The 20,443-nt window shown below is 40.5% G+C and overlaps 1 protein-coding gene across 1 annotated transcript in view; it reads right to left on the bottom strand.

Annotated features, from left to right (window-relative positions):
* The window catches only part of wwc3 (WWC family member 3), a 29,250-nt gene extending 19,043 nt beyond the window's left edge, over window positions 1-10,207 (bottom strand). The window contains exon 1 of the mRNA XM_035653133.1: window positions 9,754-10,207. Coding sequence (XP_035509026.1) covers window positions 9,754-9,899 — 146 coding nt within the window. The 5' untranslated portion in view covers window positions 9,900-10,207. The remainder of the gene's footprint in view (window positions 1-9,753) is intronic.
* Between the last annotated feature and the right edge of the window lie 10,236 nt (window positions 10,208-20,443).

Raw genomic sequence — 20,443 nt, 5'->3', positions numbered from 1 at the left:
AAGTCAATACACAGCCTATATACAACCTATTCATTTCACTGGTAAAAATACAAGGACGTTTTCTTTTTAAACAGAACTGCTGCGGTATAAAGGTGATTTTCATAAAACTCTCCTTAAACATTATTAATCTGCAGGGGTTAAATGTCCCCGATAAAAGACTGCCAAAGTGTAATGATTTATTAAGCCGTGTGTGTGGATGTTGGCCCCATCAGCACACACACACACTGTGTCAGGCTGTAACAGTGATTATGACAGGGCAGAGCTAATGACATCAGGCTCATACATAACTGACTCTACTAATCTACACAAATCAGTGAGCTGTGAACCAGTGGGTCTGATGACAGCAGTACATACAGTAACTGTCTGATTACCATCAATCAGCGCAGACAAAAGGGGGGTCCCGTGGCAGTGACCCCCTTCCACCACAGTATGCACACAATGCAGACAGTGCATGAGTCCTGATTCTGGCGAGGTATGCATACATTGAAGGGACAGCCTGGAGAGAGGAGCTGAGGCATTCTGCACCACATTCCTCAGGAGACGCAGCAGTTCTCTACTCCGCACAAACTCACTTCACTAAATCTTTACTTCAGTTCTTCAGTTTGGTTGCAGTGACATAGTTTTAAGGCAAAATGCCTCCAGCACTGAGACACATGCTGATGATTCAAATTGGTAGGCAACACAAAAAGGTACTCCCACTTTTTCAAAACACTCAATAAGGCCTTTATTGTGCGGCATATCAACAATATCTAAAAAGATTTTAGATGCACTTGTTCATATTACCGTCAGAGCCTTCAGTGTGTTCTAATGCGAATGATACATTGTTAAAATAGGTTCTTTATGATGTATGTATTTCTATTTGCATGTACTGAAAACAATCCTAGTCGATGAGGAATCACACAGGCTTGTGAAAAACCTTCGACAATGCCTCCGAACTCTCTTTGCATTTCACACATTTTTGGGAAATTCTACAAGCTTTGTCACTGGTGTGCAGCATTGCATATACGCATCCTATAATAAATGAAAGATAAGGTACTCCCCAACCCACCTTGCAAAAAAACAACAACCTGAGTAAGATGAAATATACGTACTGCAAGGAGTTTTTAAACTGGTTCCGAAACTAATATTTAATACAATACCTCTGTATGACCTGCATAAACAGAGAAGACCATCAGCCAGAAGACTATTCCTATATAGTTATTCTTAATATCTGCCAAGAGGCGGATTTGGTTAAATTCTCCTTTAAATCAATGAAACAAGACACTGGAAACATTACTGCTTTCGTCCACAAGAGCCGCGAAAACACACAATGAATTTTAATATTTAAAATTCTAACATAACATCCTGAGATAAAGACTATTGTGGCATTGAGTTGTTAGCACTAACTACTTTGAGCTTCGCCAGAGTTAATTTGAATCATTTTAGCGGTCTGAAACTACTCAATAGAGAAAGAAAAGTACACATAACCATGGAGCAGAATGTTTGTATTCTTCTTTCATAACTTGTTGATCATCCCAACTCCTTAGATATATCTTGTGACCCCCTTGGGGGGTGGTCTTGACCTCGGCTTGGGATCCACTGGATGAATCAATGAATTGCCTAATCGTTTCAGCTCTACATCACCCACCCCTATTTGCTAGAAAAGGCACAATAGAGTCCCACATATTCCCCAAAAAACAAATGTCTAGACAAGCAGCCATGTCTTAAATAACTACACATATACTACAGTGACAGTGTAAACAGGTTCTCACATGAGCCACGTGCATACAGCCAGACACAAGGAGAACAAAGCAAACACAAGCACACTCCCCACCGGCTCCTGCTCTAAGTGTTTGTTAAAGGTAAACAAATGTCAAGACACTAACTGCACTTGTCAATACTTAAAAAACACTCAGAGGAAAGTCACACCTTTTGCAGTCAGGTTTTATGTAAATACTGACTGAAGGAACCGTGACGGGAAGAAGAGGCATTAAAACGGTACAGAATCATGTGAAAAATAGGCACATACAGTAGTTCTGATATATTTGGGACAGAGTCAGAACAGTCGTAAAAACAGTGGGGATGGATGGGAAGCTTTGTGGCGTCAGAGAGTTTAGCCCTGAACTGCCCTTCGACCTCCCCAGAGAGAGGTAGACAGAGGGAAAAACATGTCCTCTCAAAGATCTGATCTGAATATCTGAATGTTTGGTTTGTTACGCAGTCTTGTGACAGCAGCCTCTGTTTTTCCAAGTCATGTCTTGGTCTTGGGAGACTCTGTAACCACTGCTGCACAGCACAGCACAGTCACACAGCAGAGGACACACAGCAGTAATCTGATGACATACATTTAGAGGAGGACTCAGCCAGAGTAATGTAAAACTAAAACAAGCCGTCCTTGGTATATGAGCATTTTTGATTGGACCCTGTGAACAGTATGAAATCTGCACTCTAAAGCAAAACAGGACACATTTTTATGATCATTTCTGTTAATCAGCTATTTCCCCCCAGTCAAACTCAGTCAGAGAGAAAGAACTGCATCATTCCTCTGTCAGACTGACACAGTGACCCCGGGTAAACCCGTGTCTGCTGACACTGACAATCGGTCAACAACATGGATTACCCAACAGAGTCTAATGCAGGTCTGGCACTGCTCTGCTCTGGTACATAAGGCGAAACACTGATTTCTATAATAACTATATTACTATGGGCTTATCATAGAGCTCCAATAGGATTACTGTGACTCTACAGCTGGTGCTGGCAGTGATTATTGAAGAGTTTTTAGCCTCACAGAGCCCCCATGGCTGTAGACTCTATTTTTTTCCATCATTTAGTTTTTATTTTTATAACTTTGCTTGTTCAGAGGGGTTAATGAGTTTCAATGATGATGCTCTAAATAAAATCTCAAGCATTGCTCTGTAAATATGCATATGGAAACTAAAGAAATAGCACAACATACAAGAAAACCACATCAACATAATGAAAATGGTAAATGGTAAATGGACCAATGTTTTGTTCTAAAATTTTACACATTCTCCAGGATCCTCTTTCAGTCTAAGAGGAAACAGAAAATGAGACAGGTATCTGAAATAGAAAAAACAGAGACTGACAGAATGACAAGCATGTTCAGCTGTGGAGGAATGAAATGCTGTAGGGCCTGCTCGCGTCTCACAACTTCCCAGCAAAATATATTTAGTTGTCAAAGACATTTGCTAATTCTAGAATAATCTGTGCCATCCTGGGTTGTCCCAGAGGATATTTCTATCTGTAGCAACCCGCCTTTGCCTGGCGACGGGCTGCTGCATGGGAAAGGCATGTGAAACTGGAGTCTGGGCCACTGGACCTAGTCTGGTGTGGACGTCCCCACCAGCTCCTCCACTTTTGTTGCTCTGCTACAACGATATGCAAATGAAGATGTGACAGTGGAGTCTGCATTACACAAAACCTGCTATTCCATGTTGTATTCAACTATGGAGCTAAAGAAGCCGGATGTTAACACATTGGGTTTGAGTTACTTTCCCTCAGCTTGACCACAATATCATTGTTTTCAAGCAGCTAACTAAAACTCAAAGGCACTCCTGCTGCTGCTGCTGCTGCTGTTGCTGTTGCTGTCTTTCGTACAGTTCAGTCAGTTCATATTAAATTAAAAGACGTGTAGCTGATTACTCCACTAAATGTGTTAATTTAGACAAGTTGTCGCCATAGCCCAGCGCAGTCTCCCCAGTGTGGGAGTGCACATGGGATGAATTTTTGACACTGATGTTTAATCGTGTGATGGATCACTGTATAAATAAACCAAACACTAGTGTGATAAAACATCCAGAGTCAATCACGGAAGAAGACTGCTCGCCTCAGAAAGAAATCACCGCAACAAACTTATCCAACAACTGAAAGTCTTTTATCATCACAGTGAGCCAGCTGCTGAAGTCTACAAATAAGAATTAAGGCTTGACCTCTGCATGACAAGCATGGCATATGTGACCAGAAAAACAACAAATGTGAGGACAACGACTCAGTGTCGTATACGGGCATGAGGCGATAACAGAGAATTCTGCATGTTCCCATTTTAACTGCGATATGCAGCACAAATACCACCTGCTTTCATTCTCATATTGTTAGCTCTTCTCTGGAGGGGGTGACAGACACAGTCTCTGAGAAAAAAAAAGGCCACAAGTGTTGTTGGTCTACAAATTCCTTTCTGCGTTAAAAAAGAAATGTGAAAACAACTTTGGGAGGAATGTCATTTATGTCCAGCCTCTCTGAGGGCCTGGTGCAGCGTTTCAGAGCAAGGCCTAAAGCAGCTGACAGACAGACACCCGCTTCTCCCATTATGTGTTGAATCTTATAGAAATAGGTCTCCTATAAGTAGACCGACATCTCTGTCTCTGTACACATTTAGAAGGCGTCTGGACACATGGGAAGGGCTTGTCTTATTGTGAGTGGAGCAGAGTTGGGTTCACTGTCATACCTGCTAGAAGGACTGTGCTACTAGAAGTCAGTCACTGAGAAGAGTGTAGGATCCTGACCATTATCACTTTTATATAAGCATCAACTGCTCTCAATTCACTGATAATCTTCATAGTAATGAAGTGTGATGATGTATCTTCTTTTTATAAGGAGGCTGTCTTACAGACGGCTATATTAGGATTCAAAGTATTCAAGTCTAACACGTGTGTGTTTAAAAGTGGAGTCGACTACAATACCTCACCAACAAATGGTAGCACTTTATTTTAAAGAAATAGTTTCAAGATTTTGGGAAATACACTTTTTTGTTGTCTGTAGGTTAAATGTGCTACAGAAGCTACAGCCAGCACACCGTTAGCTTAGCTTTGCATAGACTGGAAACAGGGGGAAACAGCTAGCCTGGCTCTGTCCAAACCTAAATAATTCACCGACCAGCACCGCTAAGGCCACGTTCACATGAACAGTAACCCTGTGTGACATGACGTAGCCTTCCTGTTCATTTATAAAACCCAAAAAACTGTGTTGTTTCTGAAATGAAGGCACCACATTTACCAGCGAGTTTCAGAACTGTTGTTAGGTGGAGTTTGTTACCTTCAGACAGAGCCAGGTTAGTTGTATCCCCATGTTTGCGGTAGCTTCATAGCTACATGACAGATGTATCATCATTTTTCTTATTTAACTCTCAGCAAGAAAGCAGATTAAGCAAATTCCAACTATTCATTTAAAGCCACATTATAAACAACTCTAAGCCAGCTGATATAAATTATTTTTTAAGTGTTTTTAATGCATTTTCAAGAACGGTAACTCCTAATGTGAAGAACCCATAGCTGCATGCTACTGTAAACAGGTAATATATGACCATACAATATAACACACTTGTAATAATATCAAATAAATCTTCATACAGAAGTTATAAGTGTAGACAATTACTGTACACTACACATACTTTACCTTATATCTGCTCAATACTACATTATAGAGTATTATAAGCGTTATATATTGCTTATAAATGCTAAACTGAGGGTGTTACCAAACTCTCATTTCAGAATGAGCACACTAAACTTCAAGCACATGAAAAGCTGCTGAATTACAGTAAAAAGAGATTTAGCTCTTTCTAACCTCTTACTGTTTGAGATTTGAAAGTTATGACAAGCTGTAAAGACAAACACAGTAGAGCCAGAGTTGTCAACTACATCTTTCTTTTTGAATAAGAATTGTGCAGATGTGAGGAACGAAAAAAAACCAAAACAATGGTGGCCCAGAGCTCGAGGTTGGTCCACCGAGTTTGGCATGTCCTGTTTAGTTAGCATTCTTCACAATATACACATAAAACACAAGCAACCTACAGTCTGACTGCTGAATGGAGCTGCCTCAGAAGGGGCGTCAACACACAGCATAGGAGGACTGACGCAAAACAACATCTAGGCAATTAATGCATGGTTTTATTGTTGTAAAGTATTGATAATGAGTTGGGAAAGCCGGACATCAAAGGGAATAACGGCCGTCACCGTAACTGCTGGAAGAAAGAGGTTTGAACCTCCAGAACAAGGAGTGAGGTGAAAGTTGAAGACCAACATATTGTCTGCTCATGAAAAAGAACACAGAAAACACATAGGGCAAAATGACACTGGATCAAGCAATGGCATGTTTGCAACCTACCCCCACCAAAAGACAAAAAAGAGCCATCATAATGAAAACACTGGGGGAAGCAAAATAACAGCGGGGTTCAGCGCATGTGAATAACCTTTCGGTGCTGGAAACACAGCTCACCCTTTCCAGAATAATTGAATTTGGTGTGCTTTGTGACCAAGTATAAAGGCCTCCCTTTGCTGAGCGGCAGGCCGGCCATGGCTGTTGCATAACAGAGCTAATAAAGGAGGCCTACAGGGCCCAGGATGGAGAGGAGGAGGCAGACACGTGGGAACTGCCTCTGTTCTGCTGCTTTGTCTGGGGCCGCGAGCAAGCAGAGCCCCTGGGCATTAGTGTAGGCATGCCTAACATTACGCTCATTCCACAGTAACAAAAAAGCCCCACAGACCCACTCGGCTTATCTGCAGGAGCTGGCAGGGCTGCTTGAGGTATCCACCGTCCTCATCATGATCATCAGGAGTGAACGCAAGGGGTACTGAGGGATGTAGTAGAGGGTTTGTAGAGGTTTTCATTTCCCTCTTTGTGCTTGAAAGACAAGTCATATTACGGTGAGGCCAGTTTGGTCGTCTGCACGCCGTGTGCTGAGAGATTCTCCATCAGTTTCCCAGGTATCTGCGCACTGCGTTCACTTTTCACTACACGCCATTGTTTAACCAACACAGATCTAGCCAGCCTCTCCACCACCCGTAGACGTCTGATGTGCCAGCGGGAACTAACTTGAACTCTGGCTGATATGCAGCTCCGTTACAGCACATCATGATCATCATTGACAATTATGTTTGAGCTCAATGGCTCTTGTGTTTTATTGATTAGGCGATAATTCACAGCTGACACGCCTCTCTGCGGGTCAGCAGACTCGAGGCTCGCGCACACATCGGGCAACCCTAGCTGCGAGCTGTACGACACGTCAGATCACAGTACCTGCACTCGTCACCGCTACACAAGGTGTTCACACAAACTGAGCTTTTGTTTCTTGAGCGTCAGGAGTTCAAGAGGAGCTCCTGAGGCCTTTGTTACACTTCAAACACAGATCATATTATTCCCAAAATATGGAGGCTTTGATTCTTGCGGCTAAATAAGGCATGTTTCAGTCCCCTAAAACTTCACATCTGTCCTGCCAGTCTCTGACACAAACTACCAAGGTCCAATAAACACTGAGCCCTCTCACTGGGTGACATTTTCCAAATCAGTCCTCAGCTGAAGATTCCACTTAAGGTAATCAAAACTAACTGCACCCGGAACAATTAGTACATTCATTGATAAGCTGATTGACAGAAATTAATCGACAATTAATTAATAGCCGGTTTTAAAGCAAAAATTCAAAATGGCTTCTCAAACATAATTATTTGCTTTCATTGTCTGATCGTAAAAATTGAAGATCTTTGGGTTTGGGCTTCAGGAACAGTGTGGAGGATTTACTGGAATCTAGCGGCACATAACACACGGAAAACACAAACGGCCCTATTTAGAGTCAGTGTTTGGTTTGTCCATCCGGGGCTACTGTAGAAACATGGCCGTTCAACATGGCTCACTACGTAAAGGAGGACCCTCTGTAGTTAAAAACGTCTTATTCTAAGGTAACCAAACAACAACACTTCTTATATTCAGCTGATTATACTTACAATGAAAACATACCTATGAATACTATATTATATTTTGGCCAGTAGATCCTACTAAATGTTACACACTGGACCTTTAATATCAGTCAATAATATGACCATCAACAAGCTAAGCCGTCAGACAATAATGACCAGCACCATTGCCGTACTCGTCACTGTCTGGTGAGCTTAGAGTACAGCGTAGAGTCTGCACCCAACTACATTTGGATCATTCTTCTGATTCCATGTAAAACATCTCGAGAATCTGATCACAATCACTTTGTTTCTCAAGTCTCTGGCTCGTAGCTCAAGTAGTGGCACGTCACACTCAGTTAACTGTGTAACTCATGATGATGAAGGCCTATAAAAACACGTGGTAGATACCCAACAACAATCCTTAAACTATCAGCCTTTGATTTCAGTTGTACTTAAACACAGAAGCTGTCAAACATGCTTATCATCGCTGCATTCATCTCTGCTGCTGCCATCCACATCATGCCTGAGTGACATGCAAACAGTCCTTTTATCTGCAGCTGATGGAAAGAACTAAATTTTTTAAGAGCGGCAACACTGACTGAATAGCTGACACCTTTTTGTATCTGTTGCATGTTAGCAGAAAGTCGGCTTTAGGGCTTTAGTGATGTGATTTATTGGAAAGTCAGTATCAGGTGGTGACAGTACATTCCTCTGGCCGAGATAACCTATAAATCACTGAGCAGCACCAGAACAAATGCAGAAAACATTCTTTAGTCATGCAAACCTAAAAAAGAAAAACCCAGATCCCCCTGACGACTATAAGATCTTGTAAAACTGCTATCAGCTTCACATAACAATGGTTAATCAACTTGCGGGGAGGAGGGGGCCTTCAAGGAAATCAGGTTTTTCTTATCTAGATAACATGCAGCTACTACATTCCCACTGCTTAAATCAGCTGCAAGAAATCTGGTTTATAATCTTATGAGACAGAAAGAGACGGAAATTCAGACTCATGTCTCCGGCCATACTTTGAGTGTTGTTTTTGTCAGGCGCTGTGAATTTCTGCCTTTTCCTCATAATGCAGCAGAGTTAAAATACTTGCTATAATTCCCAGTAATCTCGCAAAGTCTGCTTCGAATGCCTGATTGAGCCCGAGTCTGAGTTAGTGAAATCCCAGTCCCCACAAAAGCACATCCTTGCAGCTTTCCCAGTGGCCCAACTAGCATTCCTGACATATTTTCACAAAGATTTCTGGGAGTTGGAGTTTAAAGCTCTCGCTGTACTACGCTCCATTCTCAAATCCAGTGAAACGCACACAGTATGGGTCATTTTGGGATGAACTACAACATTATAGGGTGGACTTCAGAGCTGTGCTTGACCGCTGGACTGGAGGTGTCTTTGTATGAAAAGGAAAGGGGAGCTGGATAACAATAGCTCAGTGTGTTAGGTGTGTGAACCAGGAATGTGTCAGGTCACTGGAAGTCATAAATCTACTGAGTTTACTGATGAGTCTGAATGACTGAGACAGACCTTAAGTTTCCTCTTCTAGGAACTTCTTCCTAGAACAGATAGACAGATCAGTAAACACTCAGGGGACCAGGCTGACGGCGTTTCTATGTGTTGTACAGTCTCTTACTGAACACAGGCTGATGAACTTCTGAAACACAACAAACCGGAAAGGCTGAGCTGCAGTCTAACTCCATGTCAAAGACCTGTCAGGCTTTTAAACACACATATTACCGGGAAAAGTATCAATGTGAGCAGCTGCACGGTGGGTGACCATGGGCGTTACATCCCCTGTTTGCATGGGAACTTCTTCAAGAGGTGGGGAGGCCACAACTCCTTCCAAATCTCATCGGATTCATACCGCAACCGTATGTCACATTAAAGGGAATGGAGACTATGTATTGCCCTGACCCCAAAAACAAAAGTGCCCTCGCTTGTAGTCGTCGGCCCCTCCCTCCCTCTCCCCGGCCGCCCTGGCATCTCCTCCGGGGACTGACGGTGGTTTGTTAGGGGAACTTGTTGAATTAAAATTAGTTTGTGTGAGTGTGTGTGTAATCCCAGTACTCCCAGGCCTTTAGCATACCTATCTCTGGGGTCAATCCATGAAGTTTGCCGGGTGTTGTGGTCGATAAAAAACACTCTGCCATCGAAATCCCGGGCTTCCTCCCAGCCCGCGGGCAGCGGCAGCTCCGAGCTCTCTCTCCGCTTACCGCCGCTGACCCACGGCATAGCGTCGGGATGGTGAGAGGGCTGGAGCCCTCTGCCCTGCTTTTTATCCCCCCGAAAAAGTCGGTCTTCACTGCATTACAACAAACTCTACCTCGACGCACTTGTCGGCGCAAACAATGGAGACGCAAATACAAAACTTTCCACCGAGGTTGTCCGATGAAAACGTCCCGCTGGAGGTACATCCACGTTTCTTCTTACTACCCCCCTAAAACCAGTACCGCAGCGCTCTCACGGTCCTCGGTCCTCCATGTTCGCCTCCTCCACCATATTTCATTCCTCCGTGTCCATATTCGGGTTGAGCGGATTTGCATAAACGGTCGGACGTACGACTGAGCGAGCTCCTCTGTCCAATAGGGAAACTTCAGAGCTCAACACTTTCATTAAAGCGTATTGTCGCTGTGAAAACAAGGTTTATAAAACGGATTTAATGCTGTACCTCCATGACGGCTGCAGTGGTGGATAAAAGAGGCGACAACGACAACAAATAAAGATAATTTAACATAATTGTTCTGCTCTTAAACGACAACAACCTGTGGATTCACAGGACATAGAAAACTGTCCATAAACTTTACTTTAACAAAAAAATACCATTAATTATTATCAGTATGTGAAAACCGGGTCATCACAGAAACAGGTAAATAGTTTACAGGAGTTTAACTTTAATTTAAATCCACTGACAACTCCCCCAGAACAGACACAAACCGGGGTTTGTTGTTGACTGCAGGGTTATTTAAGTGGTACAGCAGCGCCACCTGGTGTCTTCAATAGATATCATTTACAAGACCACCTACCCACTGTAGACATTACCGTTTAATACACCGTGGATCAATAAGACCCTGCTTCACTGAGGACATTTCCACTTGTCACAGCAGGAAATACACATGTTTAAATGATAACATTAGAAATGTCTGCGCTCCATTTAAGTGAGCTAAAGTACATTTACTCAAAAACTGTAAACTATTTGACAGGACCAATCCAGGTACAATTTAAAAGCAGTTCTACTTAACAATATATTTTGTACTACTTTATACTTTACTATTCAGAGAGAAATATTACACGTTTTACTCACTATTTATCTGACAGATATAGTTACAGCTCACTTTTAAAGCTGTCACACTCTACAGAGAAATGTATGTATTTAAAAATAATATATTGAGATTAACAGTATGTAGAGTAGTTCAAATATGCTGCAACGCATTGATGTAACATTAGGCTGCTTGGATGTTAACTTTGAAACAAGTAGCCAATAATATAATCTAATAAAATGATTATATGAGTATTATTATATCCAAACAACAGCCCTGAATGGATGGAGGAACGTAATGTGTGCTTATTATATTATCCATTTAATATCACTTATTGAATAATTCAAAGATGATTTATCCTGCTTACTTTGTTGTATGTGTGCTTTGATCACAAACCTCATCCAAACCTTATAAGGTCTACAATTTAAATATTAAACCTACAATAGCCACAGTGACATTATAAACTTACGTATGCTAATGTTATTTCTTATAATATTGATTTCAGGACAGAACTCCTCCTGTGTTTATTCAACACACTGAACCACTTTCCTGCTTCTAGATATGAAGAACCAGGGAGATAGCCTCCTGAATATGTGGCTGGGTGATTATTATTAATGATTATCTCTAATGTCAGTTTGCCTGCACCTGTTGCTTCAAAAGGACCGAAAACAGACAGAAAAGGACCGAAAACACTGTTGATACTGTAGCTGTCATCTATCTCTTTCACAGAGTGCGTTGGTGGTGGTTTTTTAGTTACAAATAGCAGCTATTTATTGATCTTATTTCATATTAGAATAGTTGTTTATTTGGCATTTATTTATTACACTGAATGAATAATATAATTATTAATAATGTACAGTTTGTAATTACTAGAGTTATTGTAGTTTTGTATTTTTGATTAGTTTATATTTGATTTAGATAGTTTTCAGTTTAGTTTCATTTAGTTTCTGCAGTTGGTTTGCTCGTTTCAGTTGAATTTTTATTGTTTAAAAATGTTTAGTTTTAGTTTAGTTCTTATTAGTTTCAGTGTTCAGTTGTGTACGTGTGTGTATAGAACATAGAATGTCCTGGAGTGTCGCGTGCTTTGATGTGACATTCTAGATCACCATGAGGATGGAGGACACTGCTCTAACAGGCACTTCATCAACTCCAGTGAACAGAAACTGAGAGTTAGATCGCACAGAAAAGTACCAGATTGTTTCTTAGATCATTGAACTTAGCAGACCAACATGGACCAACAAGGTAAGAACCAGATAGGCTTTGAATACCACACACACACCACACACACACACCCACACACAAGTTAAGCTCGATGGCTTCAGGGAGAAAGTTTTCAACTCTCATCAGTTCACCTTTTGATGAAACACTCAGCTGCTGGTCAGCTCTGATGTTATTTAAGATTTAAGTGATAATGAATTGTTAATGAACAGTTCTGTTGGGTAGATGATGGCAGTTAATTAGTGTGTCAGACTGACACCATAAGATCTTAGAATGCACCAAGCCCCAGATTTCTATGTTGTCTGTCTGAATGCTGACAGCTTGAATTGGTTTGTCAATTACCAAGTACCGTATCTATTTTGAACATGTAGATTTATTTTATAGTCCCATCCCCATAAGAAGTGTGTAAATATTGCTGGTTGCTGAAACCTGATTGTTTGTCTTTCTAGATTTCATCATGTGAGGCGATGAACGTGAGCTACAGCGATTTGGATGTGCCTCTGTTTACATCCGAGAACTTTGCACCAGTGATCACCTCATTCATACGTCAAATCACAAAAGAGTAAGTCAGAGTCACATGTTAAACACCAGCAGAAATTATACGTATTTGTACATATATGTATACACACACTGTTTAAATGTTTGCTTTTCTAACCATTCCTATTCTTCTCTTCCAGCCAGTGGATGTTGGCGGGAGCTTGCAAAATGGATGTAGACATGATCATTCTACTATCTGACATGTGCCGTGAGATCGTAGAGTCGCTCAGCTTCTTGGTCTTGCAATCTGTGGCACCTCAGATTGAAAGCGGGATGTGTGACCAGACTGCCCAGGACGATGAGACTCCCATCACAAGGTAAGTCCAAAGCTTCCAGCCTACACTTGTACGTAGTATTTAGTAACAATGGGATTATTAGAGTCCAGAATAAAGTAAATGATAAATGCCGTTTCTTTAAACATTTTCCAACAGATCCAGGTTTAAATCATCAGCTTCTAAATCAGGGCTGATTTATGTGATTTGTTTAGATAAAGAGTTCTGAAAAATATTTAAATGTCATTGCCCAGAGCAGGTCAGTGGACTAATGTGTGACTGTTTCTCTTCTTTAAGGAACAAGGTTGAGACTTCACCCTGGGGTTTTACTTGCCACAGTGTGACAAAGTATGATATCATACTCAGCCTTGGGAATTTGCTTCACTTTAATTTGTGTGAGGTAATGGGAGTCGAGCAGGAAAGGTCTGAGGAATCTGATATACTAAATTGTTTAGTAGCAGCACAAGTGACGGAGAGGGTGAACTGTGAACTGGCTGCAATCAGAGGGTCAACCTCTTCCACGCGGGCAAAGTCTGATGGGTCTCCCACTGAAGACATGGTTTTCTATGTCTTCCATGTATTGAGGTCCTTGATCCTTACAGGTATCGAGTCGCCTGAGGATGAAGGATCTGTTTACAGTCATTCCTCTGAGTGTGTTCCAGTCGAGGTGACAAAGGATGAGAATGATGAGGATGACGGGTCTCGTGAAGAAGGTTCCGGTCCAGACGAGGCGTCGGATGTTGAGGAGTTTAGTGCAGAGGAAGCTGAACCGATCTGCTCTGTATCAGAGCAGGAAAGATCAGCCGTCTCAGGTGGGCAGAGTGTAAAGTGTTCTGCTAGTCCTGCAGAGAATTTGCCACAGAGAGAAAATACGTTCTTTCTCATTGTGTTTCTCAGCAAACTTCTGGACCACATCGCTCACTGCACCAAGACCTCCATATCCGACCTGGACTTTGATGGGGTGTTGGAACGTCTGAGAGAGGCTGCGGGACAGATAAATCCCACTGTCCCACAGTCTGTTGGAAATGTCCACATTCCCATCTACAAGGAACTTTGTCGCGAGTTTGGCTCCGCAAAGCTGCTGCAGGTTGCCGTAGTGTCCAGGGATGTGGCTTTTGAAGAAGCTGTTGCCTGGACATTAAAAGCGCAGCTGCACAAGTCCTCGGGAAAATCCGGCAGCTTTGTAACCAAAGTGAGGAGGTTTTTGACCAGGAGGACCAGCAAAGTTGCTCCAGCCTGTGTGAACACATCGGTGTCTCACAGCGAAGTCATCCACCTGGAGAATGGATCGACGCCACCACCACACAGGAAACAGAAGCGCCCCACCATCATGAGGATGTTCTCTTCCCTGGCCAGGGTTCTGAGGAAGCCATTCACGTGTTGAACACGCAAGTATCCTGCACCCAGTCTTTTCCCCTAGTAATTTCTTTATCATTTGGTATTCATCTTAAAAAATTCCCACTTTTTCAAGATGAATACCAAATGAAACTCTTACAAAGGATGTGTTAGATGGGGTTTGAGGAAGTTCAAGATAGACTGACAGCTTGTGAGCTTCAGCTCTACTGTCAGATGAGTCTGGTAGAAAGCTAGGGTAGGACACGTTTGGAGAAACTAGCAAGGAGGCCAGTTTAGATTCTATGTAACGTTACTTTTTACAACGTCTATTTATGTTTTTGTTATTGATTACGATAGCTAGCTAGTACAGTAGTGGTACACAGTACATCACTTGAAATGTGGAAGATGGTCATATGGTCTGTTTTTTCTCTGTTTCTGGATATTGTTGTAACAAATGTCTAATTTGTAAAATCTGAATAATGCTAAGATCACCATGCGTATAAGGTACCTTCATCAGTAACTGGGAACCACTGCCTAACGAAGTCAGTCCACCTTTCCATCATGCAGCAGCAGACACAGAGTCATGATGACTTTCCAGCGCAGCACCTACCTTAGCTTTAAGATTAAAAGAACACATCCTTTTTAAGAGTGAAGGCAGCACGGTGGCTCAGCGTGGCCTCACAGGAAAAGGTTGAAGGTTGGCTTTACGGCCTCAGCCCTCTCTGTGTGGAGTTTGTATGTTCTCCCCGTGTTGACGTGGGTTTTCTCCGGGGTCTCCGGTTTCCTCCCACATTCCAAAGACATGCAGCTCAATTGGAAACTCTAAATTATCCACACATTTGCATTTGATTCTTGATGTAGACTTTTTTTATTAAAGGTCTTGTTATAATGTTTTATATGTAGTAGAATAAGAGTCAGTGTCAGTGTACTTTCTCTAGAACATTTGTCAAGGTGAAGGTAAAGGAGTCAGTCTGTCTGCAGTAAATCTAATCAACCACTAGGTGGCGACACACTCTGTTCACATTGTAACATACACTGACTTACAGGTGCACACATACACAGGTAGGACTCAACTAAAGTACAGTTCTCACCTGAAGAGAACATCAAGTGTTCTCTCTTGTCTCAAAATAGCGATGGTATAGTTATTACATACAATGACACATCACTTAGATTTTTTTAATTTAAATAATATAATAACTTCATTTAAAATTAATTAATTAATTAACAGTATGTGTCTGTTAAAGAAATTATTAACACAGAACCAATAAGGATCTGGTTTAATTAATATTCTGAATGTAGGATGTAATGTAATGGAGTATCCAGACATATAAGTATCAAGTGTGAACCTATCATTATGTCACCCATATTTTTGTGGAGAACCGTTTTGAAGCCTCGATTTTGGCTTTTTGGCCACCGCCATGACAGTAAAACGGAGCCAGCTGCCAGCAGACGTGACGTACTGTGAGTTGATCTACGCTGCACGTTGGCTGCGCAGTTTTGACTCGTCCGTAGCAGTAAACAATGGCGGCTCACCTGGTCAATCTCGTATTACAGCTAAACAGTACACTAAAATATTTTTGTCAAACGATTTTAAGCAAGAAATAGGCAACGTAGTAACAGAATCTAGCTTTGTATTTGATCAGCACTTCCTAGTTTAACAGTTAGATCTGAGTTTCGTACGTTGAGCTGGACAGAGTCTGAGAGTGATCAATCAAAAGGTAGCCCCACGTACACTACTTTATCATCTATGTTACTCTAGATTGGACCATAATTTACTAAATGAACATCACAATGTATGGAAGAAGACGTGGAATTAGCGATTGAGATTAGCGATTGAAACCATCAACTTGTTAGTAACTGTTTACTGAGCTCATAGAGGAAGTGTGAAGTCAGCTTGTTCTCCATTAGAGTGAATGGGATCCCTGTGTTATTGCTGCCAATGGAGCTCCCCCTGCTGGAATTTACATAGAATGCACGTTTTAAGACACTATGTTGGCTTCACGTTTCAGACCCGGAACCTGTGTCCATTATATACTGTCAATGATAAGTATCCAGATATATTTAGTAACTTTAAAATGTGCGACATAAACTTTCTCGTGTATCCACTGCTTGACTGGACCTTGCTGTGAAATAAGCTCGATAAACATATTATAAAAATATGTGAAGATAACAAATCAGCAGGGTCGGGAGTGTTACCTTAAAATCCTAATCCAATACAATTAAATATATAGTTAGTAACCAAATCCATATATCACAATATTAAAGGTAACTTTTAGAGAGCCATTGTTTGTGTGACAATGGTGGCCGTTGAACTACTGTCAGCATCCTGTCGCTCTCCGTACACAGTCTGTAGGTGCGAGCGAGCATCATCCTGGGCATCGGCCAAAAGTGACATACGTGAGACTCAACACTGGAAACAAATTATATTTAGAATAATGTTATTAACTGCAATGTTCCTGTATTTTATTTGGACAGTTACTTCATGCTACGTTAGCTAGTTGATGCCCATGGCTTGGACCTCTGTTGGCTAAAATCAACACCAATAGTTAGTATCATGGATCACGTTAGCTGCTGAAGTCATTTTGCAAGCTAACATTAGCCAACTAACATATCCAACATATCCTAGCTAATGTTAGCCAGCTAACTGCAATCCAGCCACACTTAATAACGCTGTCCAGTACCGGCCGCCCCCTAACGCCAGCCGGCAAAGTAACTGGCAAATGGCAAGCCCAGAGAGTCCGATTTAAGCTAACTGACAGTATTTTGCAATTCATCCGCATTAGCAAACAAGCTAACGGTAGTCAGTTAAAACCACAGTATCATTTCACAAGCATTGCAGTTAGCTTTTATAATAATCCCCATTTTTACTTCTGTAACAGATTACCGTTTCATTACAGATTTCACACATTTGCTTCCCACAGCTGATCTTTCCATTGTGGTCTCCAGAAAATTGACAACAGTTTACTACAGTATTCCTCTAACTGTAACATTAACTGGTTAGCTTGCCACAATACGCTGTGACAATGTCCCTGTCCGAAATCACTTATTACTCAATATATAGGCCATTCAATGGTGAGCATTTAATTTTGTGTTATACACTATACAGTGGACTCAGAGAGAAGTAATGGTATCCAACAATGCATTGTGGAAAGTAGCGTACAACCCATGGTCACTAACCAAACACAATATACCATCATGCATTGTGCTGAAGGAAAAATGGCAGACGGACTGGAGGAGAGAGGATACAAACATACGTAATTTTCTGCTCAACTTTTGATGATATATTAAAGTTTGTTTGAACAGTTTCTTTCACATTTAAAGTGAATTTAATGTGTATGTATTACGGCACAAATCACGGCTAGTGACCGAGCTTGCTAACGTAAGTATGCCTCTTATGTACAGTAAATTCCCATTGGCGCTGCTAAAATAAAACTAGATAGACTATAATCTTTAGAGAAATATTACTAGTAGATTCATTTTAATCTCTTTAGGGATTGACAACAAGGTGGAGAAAGACCACCTCTTTTCTAGCGAGCGGTTTCCTCTGCAGCCATCAATTTGGCCATAAAAGTATAAGCAAGATAGGAACTCCACGTTTCACTGCATCATTCTGAGATCTGATGGTTGTTCATGCTGTAAATAAACACATTAAAACTGATAACATGGTGTTATTAAATAAAATATGTGACTTAAAGCTATGTGACAATCACACTGTTGCTTACTGTGTCCCTAGGTGATGTGAAAACAAAACCCTGAGAGGGGTTTCTTGACACAGAAAATGTTTGAAATGATGTTTATATCTATTGTAAGTAAATGTAAAGGCCTAGCATCATCTTTATCTTTTCACATATAATTTGACGTCATGTCTCAGTTTTGTCTGTCTAGTAATTCTGTTTCTTCAGTTAATTAAAAAGTATTTGAATGATTGTGAAAACAAAGAAAGACTGGTATTGGTTGGCCTCTTTAAAAGTTGATTTATAAAGAGTTTTTGATAGAGTGTAGTTTGCTTTTCCTTGAGACAAATTAATTAGTTGTGGTGTAAAAGAATATGGTTTAATATGATGTTAATGTTAGCAGAGCAGCACTTCACAACACAAATGGCCCCAACGTACTCTGTATTGATTAAACTCCAGGTGAAATGAAAAATGGCTTTTTAACCCCTTAAATGTTTCATCCTCAGTCATATTGTACCCCTATTTAACAATGTATGCCAACAACAATTACAACTTTATTTCTTTGTATTTATAAATAATAATCCACTCATTTTGCCTTCCTGTAAAACAAAATGTCATGTGTGCTTACGTAAGCATTAACTAACCAATTTCAACCAATAATGAAATTCACCCGTCAATCAGTCTTCAACTGTTAGCGACACAGAGCGAAGACTCATTAGTTAGCAAGCTAGCAACAGCATGGCTAGCTACCAGAGCGGAGTGATTCTGGGGACTGAGCCTAACTGACTATTGTACAAACACAACAAAACTTTATCACTTGTACAAAAGCACAACTGTATCAGTGATTTGGGTGAAACTCGATATTATATATATTTAATGGAGAAAATATGGTCTGGTTTTCCCTCTGATGCCGTCTGGCTGCTCTGCCTCAACTCTGCTAATGTAGCTGCCGTTAGCATCCAACTGAGCGCTCAGCAGCTTCCCAGTGAACACAACCTCTGAGCACATACACTTAACGCCTCCGAGACAGTTTGATGACAGTGGTACCAAGGTGATTGACGGAGCTTCCTGATAGACTTGTCGTTAAAAGAAGCTAACGTTGGCCTCCGTACTCAGTACCCTATCGCCAAACTGTCTTTCTCACTTTGATTTCCGTTTCTTTTGGACTTTAATTTGAAAACAATTCTGTTCGTATAATATCATGTATTAATTACAAAAATGCATGTTAATGTATTAATTATGGATAGTCCTTCCTATAGTAGTGTCTACAGTGGTTCCCAACCCTTTTCCTTAATGGACCCCTTTTCTGTTATTTAGTAAACTGACCCCTGCTTAGTTTACACATTTTATGGATATTTTATATTGAAAACTGTACAATGAACCCCAAAACTGAACTCAGTACCTGCAAGAAGTTTGTTTAAAACAACTAGTTTGGATGAATTTTAGCAGATTATTTCCTGTTTTTTTAATTTTTTAATACAATTCTCTGTCTGTATAATTTTAATCTTAATAGGCCTTGTAACTGCTATCAGGTTTAAATATGAAAATATTTTCTATTGTAGATGTTATGAGGGATTAACAATAGAATGTATTGAACACAATTATCCCATTCAATTTAATTTATACATTATTTTATAAGATCTATGACACTTACTGTCTTCCCACTACATCGAAAACAGCATGTCCACAGAGAAGGGTTCAATCATTCATATCCAATAAAATGGATAAAAATGTTTTTTTAATGATTAAAAAGAACTTGCTTCACCAAAAGAAACACTTAAAGTTGTTTTTCAATGACACTTTTCACATTTCACAAGGTTTCAAAGTTGTAGCCCTACTTTTTGTCAACATTGTAAATAAATTGTAAAATGTAATCAATTCAGACAATACTGAGGGCAACAGTCACTCTAAAGGGGTCCTTGTCACGTTCCACCTATGCTGAGTCATCACTGGCAGACAGGCTCTGGTAAGTTTAGTGTTTAGTATTTTAAATCTTAATGTTAATATTTCCTGTGTCACAACCATGATATGTCAACACTGTCATCCAGTTTCTGAAGAAATTGTTTAGAATTTTTAGATTATTTTACATCTAGCTAAAAACAAAGTGGCTGCTACATAAACTCCATTTGTTTTGTGAAAATAAAATGGCTATTATGTCAACTGCTTCAGATTTTAAATATATACTTTACTATTCAGAGGGAAATATTACATGTTTTACTCACTATTTATCTGACAGATATAGTTACAGCTCACTTTTAAAGCTGTCACACTCTACAGAGAAATGTATGTATTTAAAAATAATATATTGAGATTAACAGTATGTAGAGTAGTTCAAATATGCTGCAGCATTGATGTAACATTAAGCTGCTTGGATGTTAACTTTGAAACAAGTAGCCAATAATATAATTAATATAATTATTATATGAGTATCATTATATCCAAACAACAGCCTTTCTCAGGGACTATTTGATTTAATTCAGTTC

The sequence above is a fragment of the Morone saxatilis genome, unplaced genomic scaffold (assembly GCF_004916995.1).
Source record: "Morone saxatilis isolate NCDOM2014 unplaced genomic scaffold, NCSU_SB_2.0 Contig12, whole genome shotgun sequence".
Taxonomy (NCBI): Eukaryota; Metazoa; Chordata; class Actinopteri; family Moronidae; genus Morone; species Morone saxatilis.
Note: the sequence above shows the minus strand (reverse complement) of the source record. Positions and strands in the feature narration are given on the sequence as shown.